Here is a 16687-nt window from a genome sequence, read left to right as displayed (position 1 = left end):
TAATGAAATCATCGTCTCCAAACCGGCTGAACTGCGGGGGAAGTGCCTTACCCCTCCCCGGCTAACCGCCGGTTATCCCAACGAGGATAACCGTCCGCTGTGAACGATGAGGAACCGGCTCCTTTTTCATATCGAGCAGAGCCCATTACCGGACAGACAGAATGACGACCGTGCGAACGTCAACAGAATGAGCGCCATTCCGACAACACCGCCCTCGCGCTCCCTCGCCGGCAAATGTGCCATCGTCACCGGCGCCGGCTGTGCTGGTGATGGAATTGGAAACGGGCGCGCAATTGCCATTTTTCTAGCCAGTGATGGATGCAATGTTCTCTGCGTTGATAAGAATCTAGAATGGGCTGAGAAGACAGTTTCGATAATTCAAGAGCACTCTCGATCGTCGTCGCAATATGGCCAAGCAGTATCGTTCCAAGCAGACGTCACCTGCGAGACCGATTGCTCCTCCATCATTTCCCAAGCAATATCGACGTTCAAACGGGTAGATATATTGATCAACAACGTCGGTATCGCCGGGGCACCGGGAACAGCAGTCACTGTTGACATGGAATCATGGAGCAAAAGCCTCGAGGTCAATGTCAACTCGATGGTGCTGATGGCGAAACACGCCATCCCAGCCATGCAAAAGAACAGCGGCGAAATAAAAGGGAGTATTGTGAACATGGGGTCCGTTGCCGGACTAAAAGGAGGGACACCCCATCTCCTGTATCCGACGAGTAAGGGCGCCGTTGTGAATATGACTCGTGCCATGGCGGCGCATCATGCAGAAGATGGAATACGGGTTAATTGTGTTTGCCCGGGAGTATGTCCCCTCTTCCTGTTATCATCTTGCGCTTTACATAGGGTTAGGGCTGATTTAATCGGGTATAGATGCTTTACACGCCCATGATGTACGCGTCCGGTAACGGGATGAGCGAAGAAGCACGTGAAGCCCGTCGGAGACGCAGTCTGCTAGGAACAGAGGGCAATGGATGGGATTGCGCAACAGCGGTGGTCTTCCTCGCTGGACCTCATGCGCGGTGGATTACCGGTGCGATTCTTCCTGTGGACGCAGGGACGACGGCGGCCGTTGGGATTGGGATGCCAAAGGGGGCAAGTGTAAATGGATAGCCACTAATATTCGAATATACTAGTCCATATACATCACTTAGGCAAAAGGGCAACTCGGTCCTCAATCTCCCCTGCACACAGTCTCCTCAAATAGGTAGGAAAGTCTTTCAGCGACCCCGTCTGCACCCTGGGTCTCAACACTCCCTCCTTGATCAACGTCAGAATCTCCTCCAGATCCGGCTTCTGTCCGCCATAGTTGAACAGAAAACTCAATCGCTTCCGAATACCGTTTTTCATGTCGAGATCATTCACCCGGTCACCGGTGCCGATACACAATATCTTCCCACCTGGCCGGACGATCTTCTGCGCATCGGAGAAGGTCTGGCGTTTTCCAACGAACTCAAGAACTGTATCGATTATTATGCCCTGCGAAGCTATGAACTCGGGAATAGTTACTGGAGTGTCGACAGGGACGATGTCAGATTCTCTGACGCCGAGTTCTCTCGCGGCGAGCAGTTTTTCACGGCGCACGTCCGAGACGATCACCCTAGCCTTTATATGGCTCAGAACTATCTGGAGCGCGTTGAACCCTAGTCCACCTAGACCGAAGAGAAAGACCGTCTCGTGACTCTTAACTTGAGCGCGGCGCACGATGCCATGGTATGCTGTTAATACAGCGTCGGTTGCGACTGCCCCGATTTCTGGAGGCACGCCTACATCGAGTCAGTATTCTTACCTACCTGGCTCAGGATACATGCGATATAGCGCTTTTGACTTGTCGGTTTTTGACTCGTCGATAGAATGCGCAATGTGGAGTGATTGCCTACCGTCAGGAAGAGCTACGGCTGCCCGCTGATCTACAGCCACAAACTCGGCAAAGAACCCATCTTGCCCGATCCCATGGTGAGCTCCATTAGGACAGAGCTGGGGGAGGTTGCGGGCGCATTCAGAGCACGTCGCGAGACCACAGCCTGGAACGGCGAGGAGGGCGACGCGGATACCCTGGCAAGTATAGCTGCATTAGCTACTGACTCCTGCTTTACTGAGGAGACGGCAGGTTCGAGTACAATTGCAAATTGTTGATTGGTAACTTCTGCACCAATTTTGATTATTTCACCGCATCCTTCGTGGCCCTGCATTGTACGATGTGAGAGATGGTTTGGAGAGGCAAGTGGGCAGGACAAACAAGGGTATAGACGTCATTAAAGTGCGGACGGTCTTCGACATCTATAAGCGCCTGATCACTATGGCAAACTACCGTTCTTTTTTAGCAGGCGCCTTGATAACTAGGCCTGGAGGCGTAGAAATGTGGGATTTGAATTACCTCCTGAAGCAAGGAGCTTCACCAGCAGTCCAGTTGGAGAAACGGACGGGACGGGGACTTCTTCCCAAACCTGGACGCAGTCAGCAAACTCCATCTTACCCAGTTTTAATTATCTGTAGTATTATACCGGGGCAGGATTGCCTTTGTGCTTCCTCCAGGCGCGCATAGTGGATGGGATGGGCATTTTGTAGCAATAGTAGTAGCAGAGCAGTATATTGGTGAATAGTCAGAGCACAATAAAACTTGAAAAACCTGGACCACGGGTGGTTGGTCCAAGCCTTTATATATCTACTTTATGTAGCCGAGCTAAGAAATGGGATAACCGAAAGAGCTTATACTATCTTGCCTATGCAGTCTTACGCCCGTAAGGGCTCCGGCAATTCGACATACCACGCCAGATCGCTCTCCGGGTCAGTCTCATACTCCATGAATCCGTTCCCCAGAAACCGAAACCTATTGACACTCCGGTACTCAATCTCAAAATCCTCCGGGCGTAACTCGCTAATGAGCCGATTAAACAACAGCGCCGAGCCGCCAAAGAGTGCCGTCACCCGGCCGTTCGTCTTGTTGCGCTTGTACCAGGACTTGCAGCCGCCAGTCCAGACGATCGTCTTGTGCACCTCGTCTCCATACCGCACGAATGCCTCCTCGGCTGATTTCTTAGGAACCACGGACTTGATGTCCTCCGTCGCGATCTTCTTGATCCATTTCACAAAGTAATCTCCTGTCCAGTTCAGGGCTTCGACGAGACTCCCGTGCCCACCGAGAGAGTTTGGACCCGTGAAGATGAAGTAGTTAGGGAATCCAGCCGTCGCCACCGATAGATACGACTCTGGTTCATCTGCCCATTTTTCAGCAAGATTTGCCCCGTTCAATCCAATGAGCGGGAACCTGGGACGGTGCGAGACATCGAATCCCGTTGCGCAAACAACCACGTCGCACTCGAAAACCTTGCCGTCCGCAGTATGCACCGCGTTGGATGTGATCTTGGTGATTGGGCTATCACTCAGGCTGCAGTTGGGTCTCGAGAATGACTCCAGATATCCTGGACCCGGGGTGACGCGGCGACAACCGACCTCCCATTTGGGGATCAGTTTGCGGCACAACTCAGGGTCGTAGTTGAGCTTCGAGGCCATTTGTTCAGTGCCAAAGCGGACTGCTTCTTCATTATTCTCTCCCTTGAGGAACTGCTTTCTGTCAGCTCGTTCGTCCCGTCTGGTCCCATTCACCCATGAGCTTGGAGGGAGTAGGGGAGCATACCAGCTTAAAGGCCTTGTTCGTCCGATTGATGATTCCCTTCCTGTACTCGCGATGCACATGCGGGTCTTGAAACTTCCTCTTGTCCTCCTCCGCGTAGGCTGGATTGACCTCATCTGTCTCCCTGCCCAGGTGCTTCGACGGAGGGACGCGATAGTAGATCCAAGCAGCCGAGCGCATATAGTTGACCACCTCTGTCCCTGGCAACTGGGCCATCTGGGGCGTAATCTGGATCCCACTTGATCCGTTGCCAATGACGGCAATCCTTTTGTGGGAATAGTCAAACTCATGATCCCATTCTGCCGAATGCACAATCTTGCCCTTGAAATCATGCAAGCCAGGTATGGACGGCCACGACGGATGGCACAGCACCCCCTGCCCTGAAATGAGGATCTCTGCATACTCGTCGCGAGCGACGCCGTTGTGCTCGACTGTGACTCTCCAGACCCCCTCAGTCTCGATCCATCGTGCGCCAACGACCTTCGTGTTTAGATAAACATCCCGGTCGAGGTGCCATTTCGCGGCAGTGTCTTTGATGTAGCGCTGGATCTCGGGGCCCGAGGAATAGAACCTGCTCCAGTTGGGGTTTGGGTCAAACGGAAAGGCGTAGATGTGTGCTTTCCTCAGTCGCCGTTAGGACTAGTTCTTATAGTGCCAAAGATGAGATACATACCAGGAACATCACACTGCACTCCTGGGTATGTATTAACAAGCCATGTCCCGCCAACGTCGCTGCGCATCTCAAAGATCTTGTGCGTAACAAATTCCTGAAGCTCTGAAAACCTGTGCTGCAGTTTATGGGCCATCAGGAGGCCGGAAAAGCCTGCGCCGATAGTAATGACGCGCAGTTTGCGTGGCGTATACCCATACTGGGGGTTCAAGGGTACGGAACAGGGGTGAGGTGTCGGCGTCGCTTCAGCGGAGAGACCGAGTGTACCTCTGGCGTAGTTGGGAGCATCTGCTGTACCGCCGTTCGTTTGTCCATTGCTTATGGTCTCTGCGTGGCCGTTGGTCGCTTGTTGCGCTGTAGGAATGGCCATCTTGTACCTTATTGACGGAGTATGTGAGTTCGGTGGAAAAGAGGAGGATAACTCGCCTGGTCGACTTCTTATAAACGAGACATAATAATATACGAGCCACGTCTGCATGCCCGGATCAAGACGGCATTGCCAGCATATCACCCCGCGGTGGGCCAGACGGGTAACTAGGGCTTCCAAGTTTCCGCTTTGGGATGGCCGAAGGAAAAGGGTCCCTTGGTTATTGATACCGGCTGTTTGATGGTATCTTTCGGTCATAAATCTTGGCAAGCTTGTTAGATCGGCCTTACCGGCTTTACTGGGCTCCAATTATGGGTATTGACCGGCTGTCAGCGCGCTCTCAGTTCCACCTGCCGAGGTCTCTAGCCCTCATTCTCCAATCCCCATTCTCCAACCCCATTCCCCGCACCCCAGATCGGCATTCCCCCAGAAATCTGACAGCCGAAGCTCTCGTGCAGCCGAGAGGGGAATCTTTCTCGTCCTGGTCTCCAGCTCTGAGATGCCATGGCCGCCAGCATGGTTCTCTCTGCCGGAGCCCCCTGGCTCCAATACACAGGCCAGCAGCAGAAGCGCAAGCGGGCCGAGCTGGCCTGCACCATCTGCCACAGTAAGAAGGTATCCACGCCTCGTCTCGTTCTGAACTTTGCCGGAATAGACTGTGGCTAAGCTAGTCGCACCATCGAGACAGATCCGATGCGATCTCCAGGTCCGCACCGGTCAGGGACACGCCAACTGCTCCAATTGCGACACCGCCGGCAAAGAATGTCGTATGCGGCCATCGAAGCGTTTCCTGAGGCGGGCGAGGACTCCTTTGACGCCGCCGGACAGCAGTGACAGTGCGAGGAGATCACAGCGCCTGCAGCGGCCGGCCGCGCAAGAGACTGGCAGTGAGAATCGTCATGACCGTGCAGGGACGGGGCTCTCGTTGCCGCAGCCAGACTGGCTATGGGATTTTGATAACCCCCCTCCGTTGCTAGAAGAGACGCCTGCTGTTCAAGCATCTAGTGCGCCGCCTCCGGCTGTCGATCCCACCAACCTCGATCAAGAGAACTGTTCCCCGGTGACATCTCGTACGGAGGATACAGAGACACGCGGTCTGTCGTCGCGGTACTATGAGCTCGAGATCGAGGCCGATGCCCGCAGCCAGGAACAGCGCCTGCTCGCCGAGAGGCCCCTGATGGTCCGCCTCCTCCCCAGCGCTGACCTACAACAGAGCTTCGTCGAGACGTACCTGGAGTATTGTAACCCTTGGTGCCCGGTGCTGAACCGTGACCAGCTGAACATCGACGAACTGTCGCAGTCGCCGCTACTTGTCAACGCCTTAGCCGTGGTCGGCAGCCACCTTAGGCCCCCTGTGATGCCGCACGACGGGCCGGCTGCATATTACGAGCGTGCCCGCCAGCTCTTCTACAACGATGCGGAGCCGGACGTTGTACGCTCTTTACAAGCCGTCTCCCTCTTTTACTGGTGGAGTCCACGGCCACCGACAGTGCTTCACCGTCATTCTTCTTGGTGGTGGACCTCGGTCGTCATAAGGCACTGCCAGCAACTCGGCGTGCATCAGCAGCCCTCATTCGGGCCTGGCCCAGCGGCCTCGCAGCATAACCATCCGACCAGCCGCCGCTCACACCTCATTCGCCGCCGCATCTGGTGGACTGCCTTTGCGCGGGAACGGCTCACGGCAATTTGTCAGAACAAACCATGTACTATAGACCCTGAGGACTGTGATATAGCTGAGCCCACGCTGGACGACTTTCCCGATGCCATGCAGGACCCAACTGTGCGCCTGCAGGCCGAGATCTTCATCTACTGGGTCCGTCTGTGTGGAATCATTGGCCGCATAGCCAAGTATCTCTCTCGACCGCGCGCGAACGACAGCAATGCCGGCGCATTCCCCACCCACCTCGCAACGCAGCTCATAGACTGGGTCCATTCCCTCCCACCACATCTAACCCTCCCCGTCCATTCCAACCGAACGACATCCTTTAACCGTGATGTCCACCAGCTGCATTTGCCCTACCTTGCAGTGATCATACTACTCCACTTGAAACAACCTCACCATACCCCCCTTGAAGCGTATCAGCCTGCGATTCTCGCGGCCTCTTGCCTGGCGAGAATCCTGCGGGACATACTTTCCCGGGGCTCTACGCAATGGCTTATGGCAATCACAGGGTGGTACACTAGTTTAGCGTTTATTGCTCTTCTCCAGGCTTGTAGAGTCGACGGACTCGCCGCTGCTGCTAACGAGGACCTCGATATCCTGACGCTAGCAGTCGACCAACTGAGAGTCATGTGGCCGACGGCGAATATCTTCCACCGCGGGTTCCAGCGGTTGAGGTCCGATGCTCGTGGTAGTGGAAGTGGAAGTGCAGCCGGGGCAGAGGCATTGCTGTCTCTAGCGAGTGGTGAGCAGGCGCCTCATCTCGATACTGGCACTGGCACTGCTGCTGCTGCTTCTGCCCGCGGTCTGGGCGGTGGAAACAATGAGACGGCGCATGGGAACCCCATAGATGGCATAGACTGGATTGATTATTTTCCTTTTGCAACTGCGCAGACTAGTGGAATCGCAGAGAGACTGCTCGTTCCCCAGACGGATGAGCTCCAGTTCAGTGATGCCTTCCCTGGCACAATGATGCAGTTTGAGGACCTGTTCGGAAATCACAATTTCTCCGATTTGAATTTATTCATGTAGCTACAGTCAGCTGGCTATTTAAATTCTCAATCATCCTGGCCCTGGCACGCCCTGGATCGGTTAAGCCATGTTCAAATCTTCATACCCCCGGTGGGCGACATCGTCTGCCCTAGCCCTATACCCTGGTGCAGGTCCATTGTACCTCGCAATAATCCGCTTCTGCTTATGCGCCAGGTTCTTGTTCACTCCGGTCATCCAGCTATCCACATTGTTAGCCAACAGCCCTTCAGCACAAGCATGCACGTGCTCTGTCCATTCTTCAACTTTCTTCCCCGTACACTCGGCATACGATATACCTCGTTCGCATGCATTCTGGATGAACCGACTGACCCAGCCTACAGCATACTCGATCGACCGCGGGAAATTGCCGAACATCTGATGTGGACCCATCACCATCATCATGTTCGGGAACGATTCGACCCAGAGCCCTAAAAAGGTCCGCGGTCCATCTTTCCATTTGTCCTTGAGCTTCACGCCACCGACACCTTGGAAATCCACGGCCGTAAACGCACCAGTGACCGCGTCAAAACCTGTTGCGTAGATGAGGATGTCCAAGTCGTACTCGCTATCCCGCGTCTTGACTCCCTTTGCAGTAATCCGCTCAATTGGATCGCTCTTCACATCCACAAGTTCAACATTAGGCCGATTGAAGGCCTCGAAGTACCCCGATTCCAGCGGTACACGCTTCGTACCGAAGCCGTGACACTTGGGAATAAGTTTCTCAGCCGTAACGGGGTCGTGCACACGCTCTCTGATCTTGTTCGCAATGAACTCGGAGTAGAGGTCATTCGCCTCTTTATTTGTGAAGATGTCATGGTAGTTCGAAAGCCACTTCTCAAATCCTTTCGTCTTGTAGAGCTCGTTCCAGAACTTCTCCCTCTCTTCTGCAGAGACTGAAAAGACTGAGGTCGGGTTCGATTTATGCAGAAAGCACGAGTACGACTCCCTACATCTCTTGAAGATCTCGGGATACGCTTTGCGGATCTCTTGCATCTCATCGGTCGAAATCGGGCCGTTGTTCAAGGGCGCGCTCCAGTTTGGAGTCCGCTGGAAGACTGTGAGGTGTCCTGCTGTTTTCACAATCTCTTGGATGGCTTGGATTCCTGTGGCGCCAGTACCGATGATACCAACTTTCTTGCCTTCAAACGTGACCGGCTCATGAGGCCAGCGCGCCGTATGGATTGCCTGACCCTGAAAGTCATGTACGCCGGGGATGTTCGGTAGTGTATATTGATTCAGGATTCCCATGCATGTTACCAGCCACCGGGACGAATATGTATTGCCTTTGTCGTCAGTGAGAAGCCAGCTCCTACTATCCTCCTGATAATGCGCCTGCTTCACCCGCGTGTTGAACTGCATATCCCGTGCCAGATCGAATTTCGAGACAAGGAACTCGCAGTACCGAAGTGTTTCTGACTGTCCGGCAAAATGTTCCGACCAGGACCATTCATCAAGGACTTCTTGCGACCAGCTAAAGCCGTAGGAGTAGGATTCGGAGTCACTGCACGTAATTCAAAGCCAGAGTTAGCCTTTCTGTCTATTTGAGTCCGCTGAACATTGTTGAGACGTACAATCTCGCCCCCGGATACCGATTCCAGTACCATGTTCCACCGGGCCCTCCACCGGCCTCTAGGACCTTTACACGGAGACCAAGTGCACGCATCTGGTGGAGGGAGTAGATCCCGCTGAGCCCGGCTCCGATTATGAGGACGTCATAGTCGAGGAAGCCGTTTTGCTCTAGTGGCGGGTGTCCGATGCTGCCCATGATTGATAGGTTTAGGGGTGTATTTGCTTTTGTGCTAATAGAGTATTTCGTGAGACAGCGCTGTTTTTCCTTGTGAGTAATATTAGGATCAAAATTGCGTCGAACGGGGAGTGAGAGGACAGATTAGTTGTACCGCAGCCCAGGATGAGCTATTCTATATCCCCAGATCCCCCACAATCGGCAGTCCATTGGACCGCCGCATGAGAGCACCTGCACTTCGCCTGCCTGGGCGCCTTTCAGTTAGTGCCGCCGGCTATCCTATAACGGACTGCCGAGACACGGCTCCAGCCTCGGTTGAGAACAAAGAAGTGATGATTGGTACAGATATTTGCCGGAATCGACTTGACCAACGTTCATTCCTGCGAGTATCGACTAGACTAATTCACTTTACTCTATCAATCCCTTCTGCCTCCAATATCCTTCAAGGTCTTTTAGGAACGCCCATCTAAGACTTCTCGCCCACCCATTCTCCTTCCACTGGTTCAGGGCCGCCGGGAAATGAGGCACTCCGTCTCTAACAGCACCGTCATGTGCAATGATCACAAACACGTCCTCGTCGCAATCAACTTCTTGTAACTTTCTGATCGTCTCCATCGCCAGCGGGACGTCATACCCAAACGTCGGGTCAAACAGACTGTCCGTCGTCTTTCGGCCTCGGCTTGATTGGAGTTCTTCCCAAGCAGCCCCGGGACAGAATCCTGCCTCTACTGTATGCAATGGGCCAGGACAAAGTGGTATAGTGCTCGGTAGAGGCAGATGCACGGATGGTCGGAATATCCCTGCGTAGTGCGCAATATCACCACCGAGAAGGATGAACGTGTCTGGGTTCACTGTTGTACGTGCGAGTCCGCAGAGATGCCCAATCGCATGACCCGGACTATCAAGGAGGTAGAAGGATCCATCGTCGAAGTAGTCTATAGCTCCGAATTGGCCGATTCGTAACATTTGCGCGTCGAAGGTGATCTCGCGGAGGGTGCGCCCGCTAGCATTAAACTTCTGAGTCAGCACTGTCGCGTCCCGTTTAGCAGAAAAGGGGAACTGGGAAGGCGGACGCACGTATAATCGCTCTCAAGGATGGGTGAGTCAGGGTTCGCTGGGTAGCCCGGGAGCATAGCGTCCTTGAATCCAGGCCCGACAATCAAGTCAGTACTTGGAGGGAACGTAGATGGGTCCCCTATATGGTCCCAATGCCAGTGACTACCTCAGCGCCTTCAGCTATCTAGTCTCCAGAAGGGGGCATGACATGGGCCTGCGCATACCTCCAAACCACCCCCTCAATATCCTCTACAGCCACTCCATGCTCCTTCAGCGTATCCACCACATTCTTCTCCACTTCGATCTTGTACCCCGTCGTCGGGATATACTCCGCAATCTTGGGCGCGTAGTTCTGGTAATCCTTGCGGATGCCCAGGTCAAAAACCAGCTTGCGACCGGAGCTGTGTTCAAGTAGGAATGAGAGCGCTGGAGTTTGTGCATGGCCCTCGAGTCCCGGGACCTTGGGCGCCATGAACCGCTCTAGCCGGCTAGGGCCAAAATTGACGGGGTTGATGAGTCTAACAGTTATGCTGGCCCCTGGGGGTATCTGAAGGCGGTTGCGAGACATATTGGTGCGTAGTCCAGAGAATGATAAGCTGATGTTCAGCTACCTGGTAAACCGGTCAGTATACCTTAAAAGAGAGACGGCAGCTCGGCTATCCTCAACACCCCGCCATTGTGGAGGAGAAAAGTTCAAGCCTAGGAGGGGCAGGCTAGTGCTATACCGGCAGTAAGCATGAATACCGTCAGCGATACAGCAGCCGAAACCCTAAAGAGGTATTGGAATAGTCTCATACTAGCTACTGACGGGTCCCGCTCCTTAGCTTTCCCCGGAATTCCTTAGCTTTCCCCTCTGGATTCCTGTGCTTTGTACGTAGGTCTCTCGTACTCCATTTAGTCATTAAGCCAGCGGCCTCCAGCTGTTCCGGCCTTGGCTGTCACGGCTTCACGTCCTTGTATATAAAATAGGTCACCTATCCCCAGCCCGGCTACTGCTTTTTTATAAACCAAATATCTCTACCTAATCTGCTCCCAGTCAACGCGCCAGGATGGACACGTTTACACAGGACAGTCTGTCCGACAAGGGCAATGGGAAAGTCGACCATATCGAGAATACTATGGAACAACCCCCTGCGATCGACACCACTCACACCGATGAGGCCATGAAAGTGCTGGCTCGCTACACTGGGGACGAGTCATGGCAGCCGAGTGATGAGAAACGCCTTGTCCGCAAGGTTGACTGGCGATTGCTGCCCTTGCTATGCCTCACCTACGGATTGCAGTACTACGACAAGGCTATGCTCTCCCAGGCGGTAAGCCGGCGAACCCTAACTCAGGTACTGGATACTGTGCTGTACTGACCGACCTGACACGCCAGGCTCTGTTTGGACTTCGTGAGGACTTGAATCTGCTCATCGGTAACCGATATGCAATGTCTGCAGCCATCTTCTACCTAGGTTTCATTGTCGGCGCATATCCGACCATGTTCCTTGCTCAAAGATACCCTATCCGCCACGTAGCCGCTGGCACCGTCACGATCTGGGGCATATGCCTGATCCTCACCCCTCTATGCCACAACTATCGGTCTCTGTACGCTCAGCGATTCTTTTTGGGTGTGTTGGAAAGTGGAATCAGTCCAATGTTCATGATGATCGTGGTTCGTCTCATGATCCAGCGCCCGACAAGGTACTGATCGTCTAGGGTGGCTGGTATAAGAAAGACGAACAGGCTCTCCGGATGGGATACGTCTCTCTCTCTATTCCAATTGCTTCTTGAGCGGCACTGCTAATACTCTAGCACAGTCTGGTATAGTTGCACCGGATACGTCAGCATCTTCTCTCCTCTCGTCAACTACGGCCTCGGCCATATCCAAGGCTCGCTGTCCTCTTGGAAGTACATGTATCTCTTCGCCGGTGCCCTCACAATCACCTGGGGTCTCATCCTCGACTTTGTCCTTCCCCCAGACCCAGTCTCGGCCCGGGGGTTTACCGAACGCGAGCGGTACATCTCCGTCGCGCGTCTGAGGACTAACAACTCAGGCGTCCGCAACACGCACTTCAAAATGGGCCAGGTTGTCGAGCTGCTCCTCGACCCCAAGTTCTGGCTGATCTTCTTTACCGCGTTCCTGGCTATGATAGCCAATGCCCCGATCTCGACCTTTACCCCAATCATCATCAACTCATTTGGATTTAGTACTCTAGAGAGTCTTCTCCTCGTCATACCGTCCGGTTTCTACGCAGGTACCATGATGCTCATCTTACCATACCTTTCCTACAAGTTTGCGAACAAAGGCATCCGGTCCTGGCTGGTGATCGCCTGTCAGCTGGTCACCATGGTCGCCTCATTACTCCTTCTGCGCCTTCCGCTGAACGAAACAGGCGGACTTCTCTTCGCATGCTACATTATGCCCACAATGGGTGCCGGATATGCGGTGCTAATGGGTCTCCAAATCGCAAATATCGCCGGCTACACGAAACGGTCTCTTTCTTCGTCGGGCTTGTATATCGGGTACTGTCTAGGCAATTTCGTTGGTCCGCTCTGTTTTCGAGAGCAGGATTACCCGCGGTACGTTCCGGGATTCGTGGTCACCGTGGTTACAACCTTTGTTGCTGGGGTTTTGGTCTTCGTCTATCGGGTGGTATGTTTACGGGATAATCGACGACGGGACAAGACGGGCATTCTGGAGGGTTTTGAGCATGCTTATGAGGATGATTTGACGGATAAGACGGTAAGTTCACTCTACCGGGCTGGCTAGGGTTCTGCCTAACGTTTGTAGAATCCGCAGTTTAGGTATACGGTGTAGGACCTGGAGATCGGTTTACTTCCCACGTCGCGGGTTCCTCCAGTAAAATAGAATACTGAAATCGCACGATGCGACTGGAGCATTCATCCCACCTCATATAAGCCTTTCACAGAAAAAGTGTAAAAAAAAAAATTGCTTACTCCACAATACTGCTATCTAGCAGCCCGTTACCTGACTGACGGACGAAAGTGAGACTGTACCGGCAAGATCGGACTGATCGACAAAGCCCTCACACGATAGATATTCGCTTGCCTGCCTGAAAAGTCAACGAGAACGTTAAGTTTTCTAATGAGATGCAATTGATGAGAGCATGTGGCTCTACTACATCCACCACGATGCTTCTTGCTTAGGGGCATACCCGCCGCCTGTACTAGCCAAGTGATGAACGGTTGCGCGTATGGTCATTCCTCATCAGCTCTCTCTCAACAGTTTCTAGGCAGCATTTCTGCAGATTTGGCAGTTTAGGCATAACGAAGCTCCTTGAGCAAAGGTCATACATTTGTGGGCTTGACAATTCTGATTTAGTAATCGGCCTAAAGTAAGACATCTGTACCAGTACACTTAGAGAATGCGTTTCGACACCAAAATTGTTGCAATTCTGCAAAGAGTCTGATTGATTGTATGAAGTATGATTGATTGTTGTGTTGTTTTGAAGCTATCGCTAATGATATCATTTATTATTCTGCCCGACGCCCAACCGCTTTCCTCTTCTGGATCAGGCAGGAGCCAGTACGGTGCCCAGGATGAGCTCTGCCTGGGATGGGCCAGCAGATATGACGGATACGGCAACAAAAATCAATACTAAAGTAAATTAAAATGCAATACGAAAAGGACAGAAAATGACAGAAAGGAATACAGAACAGTCCAAAACCGCATATTACAACAGAAGCCCGGATGGTCTAGTGGTATGATTCTCCCTTCGGGGGCAGCGCCCGGTACATAATAACATGTATCAGAAATGGGAGAGGTCCCGCGTTCGAATCGCGGTTCGGGCCTTCAATTTCCTTTTTTACCTTTTCTTTTTACGCAACCAACAAGGTCGCCTAGTTTCCTAGCGAGCGAAAGATTATACTTGTTTATCGTCCTTTCTTCTAATAGGTGAGGAGGTATCAGTAGGGAAGCTGAGAGGGCTGTGCAATGCTGACCCAGATTGTGCACACTGGGGCTGAAACTAATTGCCGAGTTATTTCTGATCGCCTGATAGACTATCCTGATTAGCAATATAAGTAATCATAAACAACTGGGTATTTAAATTGATTTTCCCTATTGCTCTTTAGGAGCAATCACAACCAAAGTAAAAGTGTAGCTATTGCTGCGACATGACTGTAGTCCCCTAGCATCCAATCAATATCTGGACCTCTCTCTCTGTGACGAGCTACGCCCGAAGTCTTGATTCGAGCATTTCCCGAATTGGAACGAGCCGGTCCATTAATACAAGTATTCCCAAGTGGATATTATAGTATAGCTCAGCCTAACCCGTAAAGGACTATCCTATCTATGACTTGCCAGCTGATTAAGGTAAGTAAGGCTTCTGCGAAAGTTGTGAAAGAAAATATTCTCCTTAGGGTGACAGTACTCATAAGAAGATCAGAGGACTAAATGAGGTACAAGCAGATGAGGTTGTGACGGCTTGTTAATACCACAGCAAAATCCTAAGACTGCAACATTATAAGCACATAATCGCCTTCTTTGAATGCATAATGGCCATCAACGTAAACATGGACTGTTAATATGACCTTGACATCACCTTGGGATTGTTGATGCCAGAACTGTACACTGCCTCGGCGTTGTGCTGTTGTTTCTGAGTATGCAACCTCAAGAACAACACTGGGCCAGGTATAGGACCAGTCATGGGGACATGTCTAGGAATCCAGGCTTCGTCTGTCACAGGCTATGGCCTGGATCTTGGTTGTCGGCCATGCCCTCAACCTGGTTCTAAACAAGGTTTCTGCAATATCAGCGTACAGCTTCGGGATTGCGGCCTCGAAGCTTAGGAAAGGAGATCCGTCCTCATAACTTCGGAAAAGGGATCCGTCGGCATACAGGTCCGGAAAGTCAGAAGGGTTGATAAAGGGAGGAGGAAGATATCTGCGCTTCTATCTTTTGTTTCTTTCTCTAAGCTTGTGATACTCGTTTATACAGGACAGCCAGTTGAAAATAATACTGCCTACACCCGTTACATCGTCAGCCTCCTTCACGCCGCCAGCACCGAAATGGGTAGAGCCTCTAATCTGAACAAGGGAATAATTTCAGTCCTATTGGGTCGATGGCATCCATAGAATGGTACTGAAAGTTTGAGAAGCAGACTCATGCGCAGTATGTTTTGTCAATCTCATAAGCAAGGCTTCTAACTCCTGGTCATAAGCTGCCCAGCGGGAGAGGGTGATACTTCTGTTCCAAGGGATTGTGTTTTAAAGACTGCCCAGTCAACCCCTGTGATTAATAACCACTTGTTTTTTTTCGTCAAGAGTGATCTCAGCGTGCTTGTAGTCATCCGGGAATTTGTCTCTGCCCTGATAATGACAATGAGGGATAACAGCAAGCATGAAATATCTGAGGAAACTGCGACTGGCTTCCACAGTGACAGTGGGGCAATCAGGGTCTCTGCATTGACCATCATTGCTACTCGAGGGTATACTATCTGGAGCCTGATTAGTAGTTCATTTCGTGACTTGAAGCTGGACACTGATATTTGATAACATCAATAAGCGGAACTGTTCCCCGTGTTATCCTATGATCAGCTCAGCCGCGAACCTTACTAAAACCTGCAGAAAACCTGATGCTTAAGCCATTAGAGGAAAGACCATATACCCACGGCCACTACGGCTAGAGACTCGACTGATAGACTGTAAAAACTGAAATGCAAGGATCCATTTCCGATACTAGAGAATCGTTAGTATACTTTGGAGTATATACGCCTGCTTTGGAGATATACACCAATGGCTTAACATGCAGAGAGACCTGGATATGCTTTTCAGGCTTGTAGAGGCTTAAGATGTATACCTGTAGCATGTCTGTCAACATGGCGTATTGGCAGTAAACATCGAGACAAATATCAGCAATTCTTGTAAGTTCCATCTAGGATAAAATATTTAACTTTCGCCTGGATGGTCTAGTCGTATGATTCTCGCTTTGGGCTACCAAGTCTCGAATGCGAGAGGTCCCGGGTTCAAATCCCGGTTCGGGCCCTTACCATTTTTTATCTTTTCCAATTTTTTGTGCCGACCCGAGGTGCAACACTTGATTATTCGCATTCAGTGTTGAAGGAGCGCCCAACTTTCTTCTTTATTGGCCTTCTTTATTCTGAGTAGAGCTGGCTGAAGTGCCGCTTTTGTCGCTGGGAAATATTGCGCGTCGACCATGGATCTTGCAGTGATATAGAATGTCGCCATTCCAAAATATATAGCTCGTTCAACAACCTCAACCCTTGGACCATCTACGGCCAAAAAATAATAAAGACATTTGCATACAATCGCTTAACTGCTGATCTGCTTACTGATGCACTCAGCCGTTGACTTGATCAAGTATTCAGTCAAGCGCACTGCACAGCCTGTAGCGGACAAGCGACACCACAAGGATCAATAGAGCACAAAGCGGCGCAGAGGGACCAGCCCAGTACCCGAATAATGAAAAATAAGTAGCAGAAAAGCTGTTTCACATTACCGGCAGGCACTCACTTAGGTAAGTTGGGATATTTCGCCTCGTTACC

At 51.8% G+C, this 16687-nt stretch overlaps 7 protein-coding genes across 7 annotated transcripts, besides 1 other annotated feature; 3 read left to right on the top strand and 4 right to left on the bottom strand.

Annotated features, from left to right (window-relative positions):
- Positions 1–16687: part of a sequence feature (contig 1.2 1..168814(-1)) that runs on past both edges of the window.
- Positions 188–1125, top strand: ANIA_10005 (SDR family NAD(P)-dependent oxidoreductase; the record flags this gene model as incomplete). The annotated part of the gene is made up of 2 exons (XM_050611098.1): positions 188–817; positions 886–1125. 2 exons carry the CDS (start codon positions 188–190, stop codon positions 1123–1125), a joined length of 870 nt encoding a protein of 289 aa, XP_050469362.1.
- On the bottom strand, positions 1159–2573 carry ANIA_00024 (zinc-binding dehydrogenase; the record flags this gene model as incomplete). The annotated part of the gene is made up of 6 exons (XM_050611097.1): positions 1159–1766; positions 1806–2067; positions 2133–2198; positions 2252–2319; positions 2390–2459; positions 2517–2573. 6 exons carry the CDS (start codon positions 2571–2573, stop codon positions 1159–1161), a joined length of 1131 nt encoding a protein of 376 aa, XP_050469361.1.
- Positions 2746–4686, bottom strand: ANIA_00025 (flavin-containing monooxygenase; the record flags this gene model as incomplete). Its single annotated transcript, XM_652537.1, has 3 exons — positions 2746–3576; positions 3650–4263; positions 4320–4686. 3 exons carry the CDS (start codon positions 4684–4686, stop codon positions 2746–2748), a joined length of 1812 nt encoding a protein of 603 aa, XP_657629.1.
- ANIA_00026 (transcription factor domain-containing protein) lies at positions 5200–7375 on the top strand (the record flags this gene model as incomplete). The annotated part of the gene is made up of 2 exons (XM_652538.1): positions 5200–5290; positions 5355–7375. The coding sequence occupies 2 exons, from the start codon at positions 5200–5202 to the stop codon at positions 7373–7375; spliced, it is 2112 nt and encodes a 703-aa protein (XP_657630.1).
- Positions 7436–9140, bottom strand: ANIA_00027 (flavin-containing monooxygenase; the record flags this gene model as incomplete). Its single annotated transcript, XM_050611096.1, has 2 exons — positions 7436–8876; positions 8947–9140. The coding sequence occupies 2 exons, from the start codon at positions 9138–9140 to the stop codon at positions 7436–7438; spliced, it is 1635 nt and encodes a 544-aa protein (XP_050469360.1).
- On the bottom strand, positions 9528–10743 carry ANIA_00028 (MBL fold metallo-hydrolase; the record flags this gene model as incomplete). The annotated part of the gene is made up of 3 exons (XM_050611095.1): positions 9528–10122; positions 10197–10337; positions 10400–10743. 3 exons carry the CDS (start codon positions 10741–10743, stop codon positions 9528–9530), a joined length of 1080 nt encoding a protein of 359 aa, XP_050469359.1.
- On the top strand, positions 11225–12978 carry ANIA_00029 (uncharacterized protein; the record flags this gene model as incomplete). Its single annotated transcript, XM_050611094.1, is given in 5 exon segments — positions 11225–11488; positions 11554–11861; positions 11877–11921; positions 11988–12903; positions 12952–12978. 5 exon segments carry the CDS (start codon positions 11225–11227, stop codon positions 12976–12978), a joined length of 1560 nt encoding a protein of 519 aa, XP_050469358.1.

The sequence above is a fragment of the Aspergillus nidulans genome, chromosome VIII, assembly GCF_000011425.1.
Source record: "Aspergillus nidulans FGSC A4 chromosome VIII".
In the NCBI taxonomy this organism is placed as follows: domain Eukaryota; kingdom Fungi; phylum Ascomycota; class Eurotiomycetes; order Eurotiales; family Aspergillaceae; genus Aspergillus; species Aspergillus nidulans.
This window is presented reverse-complemented; position numbering and strand designations above follow the sequence as displayed.